Source organism: Ictalurus punctatus, chromosome 23, assembly GCF_001660625.3.
Source record: "Ictalurus punctatus breed USDA103 chromosome 23, Coco_2.0, whole genome shotgun sequence".
Lineage (NCBI taxonomy): Eukaryota > Metazoa > Chordata > Actinopteri > Siluriformes > Ictaluridae > Ictalurus > Ictalurus punctatus.
The window spans coordinates 15,679,525-15,700,362 of NC_030438.2; the positions used below are offsets into that span (position 1 = coordinate 15,679,525).

General features: G+C 37.6%; 1 protein-coding gene across 1 annotated transcript; it reads left to right on the plus strand.

Moving 5' to 3' along the window:
• Positions 1-963: 963 nt before the first annotated feature.
• washc5 (WASH complex subunit 5) lies at positions 964-20,442 on the plus strand. The gene is made up of 29 exons (XM_017453783.2): positions 964-1,054; positions 1,747-1,946; positions 2,117-2,262; positions 3,045-3,129; positions 3,204-3,304; positions 3,561-3,753; positions 4,226-4,378; positions 5,991-6,104; positions 6,469-6,640; positions 7,056-7,183; positions 7,385-7,514; positions 8,784-8,896; positions 9,307-9,473; positions 10,041-10,116; positions 10,212-10,322; positions 11,016-11,156; positions 11,267-11,347; positions 11,435-11,536; positions 13,697-13,876; positions 15,456-15,580; positions 15,664-15,826; positions 16,037-16,139; positions 16,620-16,699; positions 17,529-17,632; positions 17,738-17,867; positions 18,303-18,399; positions 18,508-18,661; positions 19,364-19,451; positions 20,174-20,442. Exons 2-29 carry the CDS (start codon positions 1,761-1,763, stop codon positions 20,231-20,233), a joined length of 3,483 nt encoding a protein of 1,160 aa, XP_017309272.1. The 5' UTR covers positions 964-1,054; positions 1,747-1,760; the 3' UTR covers positions 20,234-20,442.
• The last annotated feature ends 396 nt before the right edge of the window (positions 20,443-20,838 follow it).

A 20,838-nucleotide genomic window follows, 5' to 3' on the forward strand; every position in this document is an offset into this window, starting at 1 on the left:
GCTGATGTACTTTCCTTTTCAAAACCTTGAAATTTATAATAATAATTAAAAAAAAAATCCAAACACGTCATAAAAATATTAAAATAAAAATAACACAATTATCAAACTGTTATAAGATTTGCAAGCTAGTTTGTTTGCTAGCCAGCTGCACTTAAGTCTGTAGTTAGTTTGTATTGTGGCAGATAGCTATTAGCATTCAGCTAGTTTGTGTCATGAGTTGTTATCATGCTAGCTAACATTTGAGAGGTTAGAAGCAACCTCTCAAAATGTAGTTAGCTTTAGCTAATATGTTCTGATTTTCTTTGATGAAAACAGTGCTAATTTATCATTAGTAACCAAAATCAGGAATAAAGCTGCTGCTAGTTAGCCTTAGCTAATGTTTTCACACTGGTTGGTGGCAATTAATTATCAGAAACTAAAACAAGTGTCATTTGAGGAAGTTATTTATTTCTTTTGTGAATGTTTCTTGTGTTTTTACTTTAATACTTTAAACGTGTACATTTTTCTGCTTTAACCTGAGTGAAGCTGTACTTCACCTTTAACCAGAGTGTTTATTTAGATGAGTAGTTACATGTTTACTTGAGTACCCAAGTATTTGGGTACTTTGAGGACCTCTCATACCTGGACATATCTGTAGTTTAACGGAAACTAACTGTAAAAATGGCTAAAACAAAATTAAATAAGAATATTTTGGACTGCATTGTACTTGATCAGAAAAGTCGACAAGCAGAAGGATTCTCCCATTTTATATCAAACTATATATTCCCCAACTCCTGTTATCTTGTAATTTCTCTCTTTCGAAAACCCCCTTTAAAACTCAACATTTAATGAGCATGTTGTTCCAGCATGGAAGATTAGTTTTGTACACAATGTCTTCTCTCACAAGGCCAAACTCATGAAACAATGAATCAATTGTAATTACTTAAAAATAAACAAATAAATAAAAAATCAAGACTTTTATTTTGGTGAACAGTTTTAAAGTCGACCGTTTGGCGTTAGCGGAAGCGTTATCATGTGAGAGTCACGTGACTGGGAAGCGGAAACAGATGAGAGGGTGAGTAGTGCAGTTGTATAGCTTATACATTTGCAATTTTTATTATTGACATATAATAATAAATTACAAACCGCGGATTAAATAACACAGATATCTCTTCGTTTGCTGTTTGTAGTGAATCACAATCAAGCGCGGTGTTATTTTAGCCTGCTTTATTATCCCGGGCTGATCACAGACACTGACAGTGTTATTTACACATATAACAACAACAACAACAACAACAATGATAATAATAATAATAATAATAATAATAATAATAATAATAATAATAATAATGTTTTTAAACCTGATTGTATCAGTGTTGCCGTTTCGTATAATTTGTCCTCCGCTTCTTCTTCTTCTTCTTCTTCTTCTACTACTACTATTATTTTTCCTTCATCTTCTTTTGCTTCTCTTTCTTTTTTCATCAATGCCATCTTCTTCTCTTCCTCCTCCACTCTTCTTCTTCTTCTTTGTATTTTTTGTCTAGTTGAACCTTGATCTTCTCTTTCTCCTCTTCCTCCTCCTCCTCATTTTCTTCTTCTACTTCTTCTTCTTCTACTTAGTGGTAGTAGTAGTAGTAGTAGTACAATTTGTGAAAACAAAGGCAGTTCTAGTATCGCCTAAATGAAGTCCACGGCTGATAAACGAGTGTTCTTTGCAGTGCTGGCAGTTTACCATCTCCAGTATCATACTGTTGAATGATTTCCCAGAGTCTGTTGCCACCATGATGGACTTCCTTGCTGAGAATAACCTGTGCGGCCAGGCCATCCTGAGGATCGTGTCCCGGGGAAACGCCATCATCGCTGAGCTTCTGCGCCTCTCTGACTTCATTCCCCCTGTGTTCAGGCTTCGAGACAAGAGCGACCAGCAGAAATATGGAGACATCATCTGTGACTTCAGCTACTTCAAGGTAGCCTCCTGTTAATCATTGTTAATAGCATTCAATTCTGAATATTCTCACCAAATGGATACACACTTACTTTCACAGCTGTACACTCAACATACAGTCAGATGCATAATGAAATGCAAAACCTCTGTTCTGACCCTGATGTGTTTCGATGCTTGTGTGTGAAACGTCAGGGTCAGGAGTACTACGAGAGCAAGCTCGAAGCCAAGCCAGAACTTCAGGACCTGGACGAGGAGTTCCGGGAAAACAACACCGAAATATTGTCTCGCTTTTATCTGGCCTTTGAAGGTGTCCATAAATACATTGTGGATTTAATAAGGTGAGCAAACTGTAAATACAGTGAGTCGATAAATGCTAGACTTGCTACACTCATCTACCAATTTATTAGGCACACCTGCATGTTCATGCCGTTATCTGATTAGCCAAAAATCATGCAGATAACACTCAAAAGTTTCATATCATAGGAGGATCATATCAAGGTCATAGGAGAATGGCCAGACTTGTTCGAGCTGACAGGAAGGTTACTGAAACTCAAATAACCACTCTTTACAACTGTGGTGAGCAGAAAAGCATCTCGGCATGCACGACTTTGAGGCAAATGGGCTACAAGAGCATTAGACCACATCAGGTTCCACTCCTGTCAGCCAAGAACAGGAATCTGAGGCTACAGTAGGCACAGAAACTGGATAGTTTAAGATCCTAAAATGGATATATTTAATGAATCTCGCATTGGTTAATGCTTACTTAATGGTAGATCTTCACGAAAGATCACAACGTTTTTGTAAACATTAGAAACCACCAGATGTTTTCATGTCTTGTAGTAATTTAGACATGGGCAATTAATTAGACCAGGGGTGTCCAATCTTATCCAGAAAGGGACGGTGTGGGTGCAGGTTTTTATTCCACCCAATCAGGAGCCACACCTGATTCCACCTGTTTAATCAGTTGATCTTGGCTTACAATAGACTCAAGTGTGGTTTCTGCTTGGTTGGAATGAAAATCTGCACCCACACCGGCCCTTTCCGGATAAGATTGGACACCCCGAATTAGACCATTTTACTGTGACAGTATTGAGATGATAATTTCATGATGGCTTTGAAGGTTCCTGGATGACCTTAATGAAGGTGTCTACATTCAGCAGACTCTGGAAACAGTCCTGCTCAACGAAGATGGAAAACAGCTTTTGGTATGTCATTAAAATGAAGCATAGGTTTTAAAGTGAAGAAATGTGTCCTCTTATTGATGTTTCCTCTTGTTCAGTGTGAAGCTCTGTATCTGTACGGCGTCATGCTGTTGGTTATAGATCAGAAAATAGAAGGCGAAGTCAGAGAGAGGATGCTGGTGTCCTATTATAGATACAGGTAAGGATGTAAATGGTTATTCAGTTGTCTGGAGTTTACAATGATTAGACATTATTATATATATATTAAAGAACTAGATGATCATTGTTCAGTCTGAATAATACTGTCATCTCTTCAGCACTCTTTCTCTCTACTTTTTGAACCCATACCTGATGCATTAGTGGCATTATCTCTGTATTGAAACGTGATTCCTAAGCATTGATGACGACAGTAAACACAGTGTCTGGGTTTTATTTTTTCCTTTCTCCCCACACAGTGCTGCTCGATCCTCAGCAGACTCAAACCTGGATGATATCTGTAAACTCTTAAGAAGCACCGGCTACTCCAGTAACCCTGGGGCTAAACGGCCCCCTAACTACCCCGAAAGCTACTTCCAGCGAGTCCCCATCAGCGCCACCTTCATCAGCATGGTCATAGGCCGCCTGCGCTCCGATGACATCTACAACCAGGCAAGAAACTCTTTTACGTTGCACTTCATTAAAAAAAAAGTACCATAAATTGTTTCTGTGTATTTATCGTGTATTTTAAACAGATTTTTGGGGTTTGTTTGTTTTTTTCTGATGTTTTTGGGTTGTCCTTGCAACTCTTGAGAAGAAAATCTCAAATGGACACATGTTTTTTGTTTTGTTTTTCCTTATTTGTTTCTTTTTTTCTTCTTCTTCTTAAGAGGGGGTTTCTGTTGTTTTGTATTTTATAGGAACTTTGTTTTGTTTTGTTTTTAAAGAGGGTTTATGGGGGTGATGGGGTTTTTATTTTAGAGTGGGTTTTGTTTGTAAATTTTCGCTATCTCTAGAGTGAATTAGGTTTTTTTTTTTTAAGCATTTTTTGGTCTTTTTCTTTTTTAGAGATGGTTTGTGAATTTATTTATTTTTTTCTCTGTCTGTAAAATTTCTACATTATCGGTGTGCTGATGGTTTTCAGGTTTCTGCGTATCCACTGCCGGAGCACCGGAGCACTGCACTGGCCACCCAAGCAGCCATGCTGTACGTCTGCCTGTACTTCTCTCCCTCCATCTTACAAACACAGCAAGCCAAGATGAGAGAGATTGTGGACAAATACTTCCCTGATAACTGGGTAAGCAGTGTTACTGGAGGACATGATACTGACAAACGTGTTGATTTTCTGCACGTGTATGCATTGTAGGAGTGTTAAGTCATATCACACAAGCAAGAGTGCTGTTATACTGAATATTCAGTACAACAGCGTGATTGCGCGTGTCCTGTTGTTTTTACACAACAGCTCTATAAACAGGAAGTTAATATAGAGTACCTGACATTTCAGACACAGTATGTCCAAATATTTTGTTTATCTTTTGCTCTGACCAATTAAAAATACTTCCCAAAAAAACCAAAACTGGATGGAGCGTTTTGAAAGAATTGAATTCTACAATTGCTAGAATTTGAATTTTATGTAGTGAACACAGACGAGTGCGGTTATGCTAAATATCAGTACTCTTGGAATGGCGCTTGTCAATCGGATTAGTGGACTGAAACAGTTGGATGTTATTTATATATATTCTGTATATATATTTTTGAATAGTGCTATAATTCAAAATACGCTCATTTATTTATTTATTTATTTATTTATTTATTTATTTATAAAACACAGTAGCCTGCTTTTTAAAGAGACCCAAATCAGACAACAGATTTTTTTCCCGTCTGCGTTAAAAAAAAATGCTAAAAGCATTTTCCTAATAATTTAATCTTCACACGTTTGTTACATAGTTTTATGCTATTCGGTGTCAACCTCCAAAGTGTGAGGTGTAAACAAACAAACAAACAAACCAACAAGCAATATATTTATTGCAATATACATTTAAGTGAAAGACTGTAGTCAAAAATGCAATAGTAATATAGCATAATAGCATAGTAATATAATAACAAATAATAAAAATGTAATACATATGGAATAAATCGTGACAGAAAGGTGAAATGAACAACAGTATAGAATATAAAAATAAAAGAGAGTGTGTAAAAATGGAAGAAAAGTACAATAATTCAAATAATATAAATGTTAATTGCAAGTCAAATTAAGGAAAATAATAAAAGGTTGTTAAATGTTATTGTTGTTGTTGTTGTTGTTTTTAAATCACTGATTATGTGGAGCCCAATGAATGTTTAATGGTGAATGTGTACAATGATGTTTAATGATTTTAAACAATCCACTAGCTTGCCTACGATCCTGTTTGAAGTACTATGACAGAAACGCATGTGATGAAGCTAACACACACATGACATATAATGTCAGAAAGATATCGGTCCTGCATGTTGCTGATAAATGCCAGTGGTGATGTTTTGCAACACGAGTACGTGGTCATATCGCCAGAAATTCGGTCGTCAGTGTCCCAGTGTGTAGTGAGCCAGGGTCTTTACCAGTGCCCCAACTCATGTACACAATATACTGATTCACCACCGAGGGAGCTAGGGAGCTGATTGAGACCCACTCCTAGTTTATCCGGCAGTCAGCGATGTACGGAGGTGCTGTACTTTTTACAAGATTTAAAAACTCTAAAGAGAGAGAAATCAGACAACTGGGTGTTTGTACGTTTTTAAAAATATTCAAACGTTTTCATAGCGTTTCATGCCATTTCAAGTCAACCATCAAAATGTGACGTTACGAGTAGATATCAAAACGTACACTTATCATACTGTGAATGATATGCTTGCGGGTTCTCTTGCTGAATCAGGTGATCAGTATATACATGGGCATCACTGTGAACTTAGTGGAGGCGTGGGAGCCTTATAAAGCAGCCAAGACTGCACTGAACTACACCCTGGAATCAGCAAACATCAGAGAGCAGGTGTGTATACACACAACAGCAGCTACACACTCCGTTTACACACACACACTCACACGCACACACTGACCGGTCACACCATCATATATTATTACATTTCATGCCACTATAATAACATTAATATATTAATACATTTGCCACTATAATAACACAGCAATTATCTTTGTTCTTTTGTATTTTTACTAAAAGTGGTGTATAATTTTTTTTCCTTAATCTAAAACTTCATGCTCAATCTTTGTTTCTGTAATAAAAATTTTAAAGTAATACTTTAAATACTTTAATACTTTGTTTATATGAATGCAGTCCTGTTAAACTTAACAGGAACTGATCAATTTCTGACATTGAAAGGTTTTGTTCGTTTTTGCAGTCGTCTCGCTACGCCTCCAGCGTGGAGAGCCTCCGACCGCAGGTGCAGCAGCTGCTGAAGGAGGGCTTCCTGAGGGAGGAGATCGTCCTGGACAACATCCCCAAACTGCTGAACTGCCTGCGTGACTGCAACGTCGCCATCCGCTGGCTCATGCTGCACACTGCAGAGTCAGGTCTGAGCCATGGCTCTCGATTTCAAATGAACCATTTGACTAAACGAGTGATTCATGTGAATAGTAAATGATTCATTTAATTAACGTAGTTTTATCACAGTCATTTGATAAAAATATATATTTGGGTTTCAAAGTATGAACACCTGAGAAGTCCTTGATGTCTTGGTAGTTGTTTCAAGTCACTTTATTTGAGTCACTAGAACATGTCTTTGATTCTGATTCTTTTTGACTCTGTATTGGTTTTTAATATTTGTTTTTTTTTAATCCCTTGTCTTTACTTTGTTCTATCTCTATCCACCAGGAGTTATTCTATTTTTACTTCCCCTCGTTTCCCCTGACAGAACTGAAGAACAAAATAGCTGGTTTGTTCACGACTTTTCTGTATAGATTGTAATCTTCATCTTTCGTCTTACAGTGTATGATCCGAACAACAAGAGACAGCGTCAGATCAAGGATCAAGCGATCACTGACTCCAAATACAACCCCAAGATCTTGTTTCAGCTGCTCCTGGACACGGCTCAGTTTGAGTTCATACTCAAAGAAGTGAGTTTCATCTTGCAACTTCATCTCACACATTCCCACCATCACGCTTCATTAATTTTTTTTAATTGACTAAGGTCATGAGTTATGCTTCAAAATACTACACCAAGTTACCAGGAGAAAAAATCTATTAAATGTTTTGTGTTTTTAAAAGCTAATGTTGAGTAGCACCATGTAGCACCATGCTGTTTTTGTATCATCCAGATGTTCAAGCAGATGTTGGCTGAAAAGCAGCTGAAATGGGAGAGCTATAAGAAAGAGGGATCGGAAAGGATGACTGAACTGGCCGAGGTGTTTTCTGGGGTCAAGCCTCTCACCCGGGTGGAGAAAAACGGTTCGATTCGCTTCTTTTAAACCAAAGCACACAATCGGTTTTTGACTTCCAAACACGTCAGATATGTTTCGTCTTTTCAAAAATGATCTTGACTGATGATTTTGAAAAATGATCACTGATGAGCTAAAAGCCACTGAACGGCGCTGGTGAGTGCGAGTATGGAATCGGTATACGTATAAGCGTATAATATGAAAATAATGTTTACCAACAATCGTTTCTGTAGAATCTAACCAACAATTTACCGGCAACTCCACCTTGAACAAGCTTTTTATTTTCTACAGAACCTCTTCTTTGAGTAACCTAATATAACTAAAGTAAACATCGCTGAATGTTGTGGGAGTGTCTGAACAGTTACATAAGAAATAGAACCAAACAGGGGGTGTGCTGTTGTAGGAAAATAATCAACGGTGGGGTGGTGTAAGAAGTGAAATTTCAAATTTATATCCTGAATTTATTTCTGTAAAGCTGCTTTGTGACGGTGTCCATTGTAGAAAGTGCTATTCAAATAAAATTGAATCGAATTGCTTTTTCGAAGTGCCACGTAAAGCAGAGTCAGTTGATTTATTTTCCCATAAAAGCATACCCCAGTGTTTTTTTATGCCTCTTATAGTGAACCGAATGTTGTTTTTTTCCCCCCAAGGATAAAATTTTTTTATTTGCTAATGAAACATATGCATTTGATCCATTTATAGTTACAGTTTTGGTTTGGAATGCCCACAAAACAAGTTCGTTCCAGTTATCACTTGTGTTATAGCAGCTATAAACAGTCTTATCAGTCTCTATTTCTCTCTCTCTCTCTCTCTCTACCTCTCTCTCTCTCTCTCTCTCTGTCTTGAAGTTAAAAAGCCCAAAAGCACTGAAAGTCCTGAAGATTTTCCCCGAAAAACTGTTACGAAGCGCTAACACTGGAGACTCCTTCCATAAACTTGTCCTCACAAAAAGCGTCACCATATCAACAATTATACTACAATTATTTCATGTTTTAACATTTTTTTTAATACTTATATTAGATAGCGCAAAGTCCATGTGATTTAGGTGTTCCTATAGAAACGATAACGTTTTAGAACGAGCGTATTAATATTTACGTGTGATTTGTTATGCAGCCGGAACTACTTTCAGTGCTGCTGTTCTAGGAAATGAATTGACACCTTCTGACTGGTCCGATTTAAGAATTCCGCTGTGCTGTGGTAAAAAAAAAATAAATAAAAATGTTATGCAGCATGTTATAAGTCCAGTCCTCATTATTATGTTCTGCTGTTGCCTCCACAGAAAACCTGCAGGCGTGGTTCAGGGAGATCTCTAAACAGATCGAGTCTCTGAACTATGAAGACTCCACAGCAGCAGGGAGGAAGACGGTGCAGCTCATTCAGGCGCTAGTAGAAGTGAGCGCTGCTTTCTTATTCATTCAGTTATACACATGATACTGATGGAATAAAGCAAGATGGGACATGCCGTTGTGTAAGGAATGTGCCAACACTAAAGGTTTATTGATCTATTTTTGATGTTACATTAAAGTTTCAGCGGAACACAGAGGCCGTTATTAAAAAGGCTCTGAGACAACTAAACTCCTTTTGTGACTTAGGCGAGTTTTCTGTTACTAAAGAAACTGTACCGTTCAAATCTGCTGATCAGCATTAATACAACAATAATCTCATAAGACAAAAGTCTACACAGTTCATTATCTGGTAGCCAATTTCTCATCAGTACGTAGTGAAATGAATAAGACATGATTGAGTCTGTGACCAGGTGCTGAGGTTTTCGATAAGCACTTCTTCTGTTGTCTTATGTTCAGGTGCAAGAGTTCCACCAGCTGGAGTCTAACCTGCAGGTGTGTCAGTTCCTGGCCGACACACGCAAGTTCCTGCATCAGATGATTCGCACGATCAACATTAAAGAGGAGGTGCTGATCACCATGCAAATCGTGGGGGATTTATCCTACGCCTGGCAACTTATAGATAGGTAATGTCAACTCTGTCCGTGAGCGATGATACAAAGCAGGTCTGTGTAGTTACACATGAGTGACAGATATTTTCACACGTGCATTTTAGGGATACTGTTAAAAAAGTCAAATAGACGACTTTGCGAATAATGTCGCCAAAGGAAGGAAAAGTTTACGAAAGCTTTACAGTCCACGAGCACAAAACTTTTAAGTGCTATATACGTACATATACTGTTTTGAGTCAGTCTGGACATTAAAATTTTAGGATTGAAGAGCGAGCTGAATAATAGCTATCTACAATATTGTGGAGAAGTCTTAGGTACGTGCAAAGAATTGCTGTAGTGCAAAGATGCCTTCAAAAATAATGAAATGAAATGTTTCTACATTGAAAAAAATCACACACACACACATCTCGTTCTGCTTTTTCCCTTGCTTATCAGCACATCTGTGACTCGGGAATGGTTGGAGTAGAGTCTGGGTTATTGCACTTATAGCACTCGTTAATATGGCTGCTCTGTCCTTATTTATTTATGGAATAGGGTGTCATTGGAGAATCTTTGCGCTTCACTTTGATTTGTGTTTTTCAGTTTCACATCCATCATGCAGGAAAGTATCCGAGCCAGCCCGTCCATGGTCACCAAACTTCGAGCAACGTTTCTGAAGGTATGGCATCAAAGTATGTTGAACGTTCGCGTAGAGCGCTTGACGTTACCTATGTAGACATCTAAACTGAACTTTACAAAATCTGCTTTAAACAGTTGGCCTCAGCTCTGGATCTTCCCCTAATGCGCATCAATCAGGGCAACAGTCCTGATCTGCTCAGCGTGTCGCAGTTCTACTCTGGAGAGCTGGTGGCCTACGTCAGAAAGGTACTACCACTTGTTATTTGGACAGAGTTTGGTTGTAGGAGTAATTTACTTTCCAGCCATGCTAACGATAGATTTTATTGAGCGAACCACTACTCAGTTAATTACCAGTTAATTGCCAGCTTTCATTTATTGGTAGCCATGTTAGCATGTTTGGTCAGCCATAACATTTAAACCACTGACAGGTGAAGTGAATAACACTGATTATCTCGTTTCAATGGCACCTGTCAAGGGGTGGGATATATTAGGCAGGTAGTGAACAGTCAGTTCTCAAAGTTGATGTTTTGGAAGCAGGAAAGCACCTACAATGGGCTTGTGAGTATCAGAACTGGTCCATGGAGCAATGGAAGAAGGTGGCTTGGTCTGATGAATCACATTTTCTTTTACATCATATGGATGGCCGGATGCGTGTGCGTCGCTTACCTGGGGAAGAGATGGCACCAGGATGCACTATGGGATAGAAGGCAAGCAGGCAGAGGAAGTGTGATGCTCTAGACAATGTTCTGCTGGGAAACCTTTGGTCTTAGCATTCATAAGGATGTTCTATTGACCTAAACAATATTAGGCAGGTGGTTTAAATGTTATGGCTGATTGGTGTATAATCATAAGAATATTCTAGTATAGTAAAAGTAGTTGATGGAAACATTTGAGTGGAAATGAATCTGTCGCTGAGCCTGAAATGTGTCCTACTTGCAGGTTCTGCAGATCATTCCAGAAAGCATGTTCACCTCACTGGCCAAAATCATCAAGCTGCAGATCCATGACATCATGGAGGTTCCTACACGGCTGGATAAGGACAAGCTGAAGGACTACTCCCAGCTCGGGGCACGCTACGAGGTGAGTGTGCTAGCATTTTGGTGGGTATATTTATCATGTTAATTTTACTGAAATGTGTGACCCTTAACCCCTAACCCTTACCCTCACCCTTGTTTGTCCTTTTTTGTCAGGTTGCCAAACTCACCCATGCCATTTCCATCTTCACTGAGGAAATTCTGATGATGAAAACGACACTTGTTGGAATCATTAAGGTTTGAAAAACATAATGAAGTTATATGTTAGTATTCCATGATGTTGTTATTAGTAAAATGATGTATTATATGCTGGTGTGGCTTTAGGTGGATCCCAAGCAGCTGCTGGAGGACGGAATAAGGAAAGAGCTTGTTAAACGAGTTGCTTTTTCTCTACACAAAGGCCTCATCTTTAACCCTAAAGCTAAAGTAAGAGCAGAACTCAAGCTTGTGATTTTGTTTGTCGTGGTTGCAGAATAGTCACTAGTTTAAGAGTTTTTTTTAAAATTCGTATTCAGAACGTAAATATGGATGATTCTTTATGCAGCTCGGTGTACGTCAGATTTTGATTTCTCTAGCTAATGTGATAAACTGTCCACCTTTTAACACATCATTTCACTTTGATGTGTCACAATAGTTTTCCTGTTTAATACGTTTTTACAATTTTTCAATTAAAAGAATGCAGAAGTTTTTGTTACAGTCCTGTGTACAATGTTTTGTGAATGAACACGTTAATTAATATCTCTTCATACACAACACGCTAGACATGCTTTCTGTTTTTGTGAATTTTATTTGAGTAGGCTATCAGTTAGAATACAGTGAGGGAAAAATGTATTTGATCCCCTGCTGATTTTGTACGTTTGCCCACTGACAAAGAAATGATCAGTCTATAATTTTAATGGTAGTTGTATTTGAACAGTGAGAGACAGAATAACAACAAAAAAATCCAGAAAAACGCATGACAAAAATGTTATAAATTGATTTGCATTTTAATGAGGGAAATAAGTAAAATTTGACCCCCTCTCAATCAGAAAGATTTCTGGCTCCCAGGTGTCTTTTATACAGGTAACGAGCTGAGATTAGGAGCACACTCTTAAAGGGAGTGCTCCTAATCTCAGATTGTTACCTGTATAAAAGACACCTGTCCACAGAAGCAATCAATCAATCAGATTCCAAACTCTCCACCATGGCCAAGACCAAAGAGCTCTCCAAGGATGTCAGGGACAAGACTGTAGACCTACACAAGTCTGGAATGGGCTACAAGACCAGTGCCAAGCAGCTTGGTGAGAAGGTGACAACAGTTGGTGCGATTATTCGTAAATGGAAGAAACACAAAAGAACTGTCAATCTCCCTCGGCCTGGGGCTCCATGCAAGAATGCAAGATCTCACCTCGTGGAGTTGCAATGATCATGAGAACAGTGAGGAATCAGCCCAGAAATACACGGGAGGATCTTGTCAATGATCTCAAGGCAGCTGGGACCATAGTCACCAAGAACACAATTGGTAACACACTACGCCGTGAAGGACTGAAATTCTGCAGCGCCCGCAAGGTCCGCTGCTCAAGAAAGCACATATACATGCCCGTCTGAAGTTTGCCAATGAACATCTGAATGATTCAGAGGACAACTGGGTGAAAGTGTTGTGGTCAGATGAGACCAAAATGGAGCTCTTTGGCATCAACTCAACTCGCCGTGTTTGGAGGAGGAGGAATGCTGCCTATGACCCCAAGAACACCATCCCCACCGTCAAACATGGAGGTGGAAACATTATGCTTTGGGGTTTTTTTTCTGCTAAGGGGACAGGACAATTTCACCGCATCACAGGGACAATGGACGGGGCCATGTACCGTCAAATCTTGGGTGAAAACCTCCTTCCCTCAGCCAGGGCATTGAAAATGGGTCGTGGATGGATATTCCAGCATGACAATGACCCAAAACACACGGCCAAGGCAACAAAGGAATGGCTCAAGAAGAAGCACATTAAGGTCCTGGAGTGGCCTAGCCAGTCTCCAGACCTTAATCCCATAGAAAATCTGTGGAGGGAGCTGAAGGTTCGAGTTGCCAAACGTCAGCCTCGAAACCTTAATGACTTGGAGAAGATCTGCAAAGAGGAGTGGGACAAAATCCCTCCTGAGATGTGTGCAAACCTGGTGGCCAACTACAAGAAACGTCTGACCTCTGTGATTGCCAACAAGGGTTTTGCCACCAAGTACTAAGTCATGTTTTGCAGAGGGGGTCAAATACTTATTTCCCTCATTAAAATGCAAATCAATTTATAACATTTTTGTCATGCGTTTTTCTGGATTTTTTTGTTGTTATTCTGTCTCTCACTGTTCAAATAAATCTACCATTAAAATTATAGACTGATCATTTCTTTGTCAGTGGGCAAACGTACAAAATCAGCAGGGGATCAAATACTTTTTTCCCTCACTGTATAGGTATAGTGAACTTACTTTATCCTCACGGGAAGTCCTTGGTTGCTTGTCTCACTGATATGGTACCATCAATGATACCATCATTGATATGGATGCATTAAATAAGCATTAAAGCCTAACAGCGTAAGCATATGTAATGGATTCTTTTTTCCAGCCCAGTGAGCTCATGCCCAAGCTGAAGGAAATGGCTGCCACCATGGACGGCTTCTATCGCTCCTTCGAGTACATCCAGGACTACGTCAGCATCTATGGCCTGAAGATCTGGCAGGAGGAGGTTTCCCGCATCATCAACTACAACGTGGAGCAGGAGTGCAACAGCTTCCTCAGGACCAAGGTTTCCCCACTACGCTATCTGTATTACATTTGCATTTTACATTACATCTGTTTTAGCATCTACAATTTAATACACATTTTCAGGGCTGTTCTTGCTGTAAGAAGTACAAGCAGTCACTTGGCTTGCGAAAAGCCATCAAAAAGTCTCCCATTATCTTTTTTTTCTTTTCTTTTCTTTTTTTTTTATTATAAATCTTTTCTTTGTTTTTGTGAGTGCATTGTTCTGCAAGTCAACTGTAAGCTTGTTGCAGTTCAAATGAAAAGGTGTAGATTATTATCTACTCTCTTTAGTTTCCTTTAAAGGGAAAAAAATAGGTTCCTAATTAGTAAATCTTTAGAATAAGAGGTGTTAGCTTTCGTTTAAAGAAAAAAATAAGTTCCTATATGGCTAGTCTGTAGAATAAGATATGTTTGCTTTAGTTGAAAGAAAAAAGTATGTTCCTAACTAGCTAGTCTGTAGAAATAGATGTTAGCCTTAGTTGAAAGAAATATGTTCGCCTTAGTTGAAAGAAAAGTAAATTAAATAGCTAGTCTCTAAAATAAAAGCTACTAGCTTGTTGTTTAAAAGAAAAACAAGGTTTCTAACTAGCTAGCCTCTAGAATAAAAGGTGCTAGCTTTAGTTTTCAAGTAAAACGTAGGCTCCTAGCGACTGTATATACAAAAAAAAAAGGATTTGTTCACTTCAGTTTAAAGGAAAAAAGAAGGTTCTTGTTTCTTAACTAGATATTTTCAACAATAAGAGGTGTTAGCTTCAGTTTAAAGGAAAACTAGGCTCCTAATTCACTACTCTCTAGAATAAAAGGTGTTCGATCTAGTTAAAAGGAAGAATTAAGTTCCTTGCTGCATATTATCTGCAATAAGATTTTTGTTTAAAAAAAAAAAGGTTCTTAACTTGCTAATATTATGAATAAAAGTGTTCTTGCTAGTTAACAGTAGCCTAATGCTCACTCATGTCAAACCTGTCCTACACCTCTTTGTTTAGATGAACATTGTTTATTTTTTGGTAGTTTATGATGTGCTCCTCGTACTTTTTTGTTCGTCCAACCAAGTGATGTCAGACATGATGCAACACTCTTATTTTTGCTGAATAGCTTGCTGCAGGATGGTTGTAAAGCTAAGACGGACGACACTTTTTTAACCCTTCAACTTTCTGTTTTTTAGTGTGTGTTTTTTTTTGTTTTGTTTTTTTTGTTTTCAATTTGCCTTACATTAGCCTCATTTTAAGGGCCTGTTATGGAAATTTCAAGCTGGTTATGTTTACTTCTCTCTTTCAAAAAAGTAAAAAAAAATTTAAAAAAAAGATCATCTCTGCTAATTTTAAATGTCAGTAGTATGCAAGGAATTTACATTTCGACCCAAAATTCTAATGTCATTTTAATACCAAGTGTTAAAATGTATATTTATTAATGGAGGACTCATGACTGGCAGAATGTTTTCTGGTGAATAAACAAAGCGCTGGCTCTTCTTTTTCTGCTTAGACTTTACAGTTTTCCATTCGTGTGAAATTGGCCAGACTTCTGTTTTCAGCACTGAATTTGTAACACTGTTCATGGGTCACCATATTTGTTTTGTTCTTCAGATCCAAGACTGGCAGAGCATCTACCAATCGACACACATTCCCATTCCCAAATACCAACCAGTGGATGAGTCGGCCACTTTCATTGGCCGTCTTTGTAGGGAGATCTTAAGGATCACTGATCCAAAGTAAATAAAAAAACTAATAATAACAGATTTTAACATGTTTACCATCACTATGTTCACTTTCATTATTTGTCCTCTTTCTTTAGAACAACTTGTTATATACACCAGATGAACACCTGGTATGACATGAAGACGCACCAGGAAGTGACCAATAACAGGCTGTTCTCAGAGATCCAGGACACTCTGGGCACGTTCGGCCTGAACGGACTCGACCGTCTCCTGTGCTTTATGATCGTCAAGGAACTACAGGTGTGTGTTTATCGAAGTTATAAACGTTTAACAGTATCTTTTTTAACATTTGAAACGAGCAGTAAGAGATTCGAATAATTAATAATTAACCCTGTTGAGAATTAGCAACAGTAAAAGAGTGAAACATTCGGCTTCGTAAATGATAACAAGTGAAAATTAGATGAAATTTGAATGAAATTTAATAAGTAATGCTTTGGCTTTTTCTTCCAGACTTTCCTGACTGTACTTCAGAAAATCATCCTCAAGGACAGAGCTGTGGTTGACGTCTTTAAAGCTCTGCTAAATGCTGTGAACCCTGTGAAAGGCATTGTGGGTAAGTCAACATTGCATTTTAAGTATACAGGTGCATCTCAAAAAATTAGAATATCATGGGAAAGTAAAAAATTTTTTTCCGTAATTTAATTCGAAAAATGGAACTTACATATATTCTAGATTTTTTACACATTTACACGGCTACAGCTCACGGAAATGAAAAATACAGTATCTCAAAATATTAGAATAAAGAATTTATAATACAGAAATGTCAACCTGAAAAGTTTGTTAATTTATTTAACATTCTCAACAGTGTACATGAATTACATAGTGTGAATTTTATAGAAAAATTTCTCAAGTATTTTTCAATGATAATTAATATTAATAAAACTACCGGTGTATTAGTTTGTTTTTGTTTTAATGATAAATGCAATTGATTTGAGTCTGTAATCAGACGTTTACAGCCTCATATTACACTACAGATTTTCACTATAGCCCTGGCTCATAGTAAAATTATTTATTTGTCTGCTTAACCATACAGCCACAGCAAGCAAAGTGTATGCGAACGCTGTAGCCAAAACACAGAAGATCTGGCCAGCATATCTGGAGTCCATTATGAAGGTATTATGTCTGTGTGTATGTGGGGTTTTTTTTTCTTTCTTTTCCCACAGGCGAAGGTCTTCACTAGGGCTCAAACCCAGAGCAGACATTCAGAGCTGTTCATTCGTTAAACAATCTTAACAGGACACACCTGGGCAGCAAGAAACACCTGTCATGCACCTGTTCCAATATTTTTGATCACTTGAAAAATGGTGGTCTGACATGAAAGGTGCCCTGTTCTAGGTTGTTTAACACATCTAGATGTAAATATGAGGAAATGATAGCTGAAATTCTGATCTAACGTCTCATGCAACTCGTTTGCTTTCAAACACGAATGTCTTCAATGTACAGTGAAAACAATAGAACTGGCCTTTCTGTTCCAATACTTTTGAAGAGCACTGTATAGCCGTAAGGTCCACATTTGTTTTTGTTTTTTATTGTAGTATGCATGGTTCTCGTATTTATTTATTTATTTAAACTATATTTTGGACTATTAAAGCCATTCCTAAGAAGTGAAAAGAGAAGAAAACAGAAGGAAAAAAGGAAAAGAAATCTTTTAATTAAGAGAAAAAGAGAGAAAATAGAAAAAAAAAATCAGCATTTGTCTCTATGTGAGAGCCATTTTTGTACTTTTTTTTGTTTAGTCTTTGGTTTAACATGTTACTCTTTTTGCAAACTAAACATGTTAAAAATAAATAAATAAATAAACAAGTATGTAAAACAACAATAATACAAAATCGATATAGTAGCTACATGACTTGGCTGATTTCAATGTTGTTTTCATTTTCATAGAACATAAGCCTTCTGGTGCGAGCCTGAATGGTCTGATTGGCTGAGTTGTTTGTTACAGGTGGGTCAGATGCAAATCCTGAGGCTACAGATAGCAAATGAGTTGAACTACTCGTGCAAGTTTGACTCCAAACATCTTGCAGCAGCTCTGGAGAATCTGAACAAGTGAGATAGTAGCCTTTATGTCAATCATTTATTCATTATTTTCCTACAGGCTGAGTGCCTCCTTTTCTCATTGGTTTGTCTTTCTTTTTTTTCTTTTCCCGGCAGATCTCTGCTCGCTGATATTGAAGCTCACTACCAGGACCCGAGCCTGCCGTACCCTAAAGAGGACAACACCCTGCTTTACGAGTTCACTGCCTATCTAGAGGCAGCTGGAATACACAACCCACTGAGCAAAGTCAGTCACGTTTGTAGCTAAAATCCTGACCATGATTGATGAATGTAAAAAGTAGAACTTGACCTTCACCACAATTATGAAAGTGTTTTAAGGTATATTGCAAAAAATCTGTCATGGGAAATGATATTGAAGGAAAATATCAGAAGGATGCTAGTATATTTATTTTTGCCTTAGCTGAAGCAAATATCAACAGAAATTTGAAAGGGTATACAGTACAGATACGTCTCCCAGTCAGATTCGCTTAAACAGAGCTTATAGAAATACATTTTCATATTTGATATTCGAATAGGAACATCGCATTCATTTCTATTTGCTCATATAACTGCTCTGATTAATATCAAGTGACCATCAATCATTAAAAGGAAATTCGAGTCACGTCTGTTCTGTGATCATTTAATTATTTATTAAATCGAAACGTTATTATTTTTTTCTCAGATCTACATCACTACCAAGCGCCTGCCGTACTTCCCCACTGTCAACTTCCTCTTCCTCATCGCACAACTTCCCAAACTCCAGTACACTAAAAACCAAGGTTCGACATTTACAAAGTCTCTGATTATATTACACAGCAGATAATGAGGTAAAAACAGGTCAAAGTTCATCTTCCAGCCTGATTGATCAGTGATGTCTGTCTGTGCAGGAATGACCTGCCGGAGAGCGGCCGATTCGGTCGACTGGGTTCCTCTCGTCCTGGGTTTACTGACGCTGCTCAAACAGTTTCACTCCAGATACACCGAGCAGTTCCTGGCTCTCATTGGCCAGTTCATCCGCTCCATCATGGAGCAGTGCACCAGGTATCGGGCTCAAATCCCATTTCTGAAATAGTTCTTCAGGGGAAAAATAGGATATGAATATACTTCTTTATAGTTGGATGTTGGATGTATCTATATGAATGGATCTATATATCAATATGTATTAGAGCTTTCGGGAACGAATCCCGCTGTTCAGATACTGTGAATTTTCATATTTATGTAGGCAAAGGGGGAAAGAAATCAATTTCGAATGATTAAGATCAACTTTTAGTGTTGAAACACACATTTGTAAACTTTCTGGCCAAATTACCCTTGGTCAGTTGATCTAGGAAAGGGTGTCTGAATAAATGCAGGTTATTTATAGCATTATTTATATTCATATATGTTTTAAATTATATATCAGTTTTATCATTTAAAACAACAACAAAGCACTTCATGTCCTAAAAGTGATCTTGCATGTAAGTAGTTGATTCCAAGAGCCGCTTAGTATCTTTTCTGTATCAGAACATTAAATGGAATTCTGTTGCTCATATAGTGTACTACAATACTATATTAAACTTTATGTAGTGAACATATACACTACTGCATTAAAGGAGGCTTAAGCTTAAAAAATAAATATATATATATATCTTCAAATGGATTTAATGTCATGTTCAGTGCAGCTAGAAAAGTTGAATATTAAATAATTTATATATTTTTTGTAAAAAATGAATGAGTTAACAGTGCTTGTTGCTTGCTACACAGTCAAAAGATCCCTGACATGCCAGCTGATGTGGTCGGAGCGCTGATGTTTTTGGAGGACTACGTGCGCTATACAAAGCTATCCAGCAAGGTAAGTTCTTTTTGTTTGTTTTTTTTGTTTTAAAAAAAAATACACTTAATTTTCAAATTAATTCTTAGCAGTTTGGCAAAGATACTTAAACTGATCTGATTCGACATGTCAATAATGATCTCCTGGAGTAAGGACTAAAACACTGGGAGTGTGCTGTTCTAGGCAAATAATCAGTGATGCAGATTGACTGTTAGCGCGCACCCTGGAGTTGATCATTTTCCTTTAACAGCACATCCAGGAGTGTTTTATACTTCTTATACCGCAGCAGTTTGACAAAGATTACGAAGCATCACACTTTTTTATTCATTTCTAGCTACATTTAATGTTGTGGAACGTCCATGAAACAAGTTAGTTTTAACAGATATAAATGTTTTTCACTCATGTTCTCTAGAAGTTAATCAGACAAAAAACAAATTGGAGCTTGTTACAGAGAAATTATAAAGCTATAAGACTTTCCCGTGGTGGAAAGCTTACCAGTGACACTGGAGACTCCTTCCATAATTGTTCAATTGATAAAGTCTCCTCACAAAAAAAGTCACTATATCAACAAAGATGTTTCTTTGTTAAATATCAGCATGTTTTTTTTAAAAATCTGTCTATTACGACGCATATGCCAGATGTTGCCAGTAGTTAGACAAGTGATGCTGTTTGATTATATGAATAATATAATATCATATAATATTGCATACATGTAACAACTAGATTCGTTCTGTTGTTTGCAGGTGGTGGAAGCGCACGTCCCAAATTTCATTTTCGATGAATTTAGAACCGTGTTGCAGTGACCCTTTTTGTCCACACGAACACATTTTGCCAGCGACCCCGTTTTTGCCTTTTTCCTAAACAACTAACAATTAGTTAGTTATTAAACGTGTAATTACCATGTAACATTTTCATCTGTCATTGTTTCTTTATTTTCTTGTTCCAATGCAGCTATACTGAATGTAGAGATAATTGTAATAAGAAGTTGTAAATAAATATTTCGCTGAAGACATTTTGCATGTGCACATGTATACGATTACTGTACATAATAGTCTAGAGCAGGGGTTCGAATACTTTTTGTAGCCAGAGATCCCTTTGAATCCAACTATTCAAATATTAGGCAAATTATTTAATTGATTACAATAATCAGTCTGTACAGGATTTCGTGGAGTTTTTTTTTCCTTCGTGATTGTCGCAGCTAAAAATGCTTGATTTTGCGGCGGCTTTTTTCAAAATTTGCGAATTTTTTTTGTTCTTTTTTTTTGGCGAAAAACTGCTTGAATTAGAGAAATTGCAACTGCACAAAATAATTTTGCACAGCCTTTTGCAGTGATGTTTGTTGATAAACGAGACCTTTCAGCTGTACTCATGTTCGACGCACGTGAATCGAAGACGGCTCTGGCTGGAT

What these genes read in the sequence shown, in the direction of transcription:
- washc5 (XM_017453783.2), top strand. Translation starts at nt 1,761, where the DNA reads ATGATGGACTTCCTTGCTGAGAATAACCTGTGCGGCCAGGCCATCCTG. An exon ending in GTGACTTCAGCTACTTCAAG is followed by an intron (nt 1,947 to 2,116) that starts GTAGCCTCCTGT and finishes GTGAAACGTCAG; the next exon opens with GGTCAGGAGTACTACGAGAG. An exon ending in TTAAGGATCACTGATCCAAA is followed by an intron (nt 15,581 to 15,663) that starts GTAAATAAAAAA and finishes CTCTTTCTTTAG; the next exon opens with AACAACTTGTTATATACACC.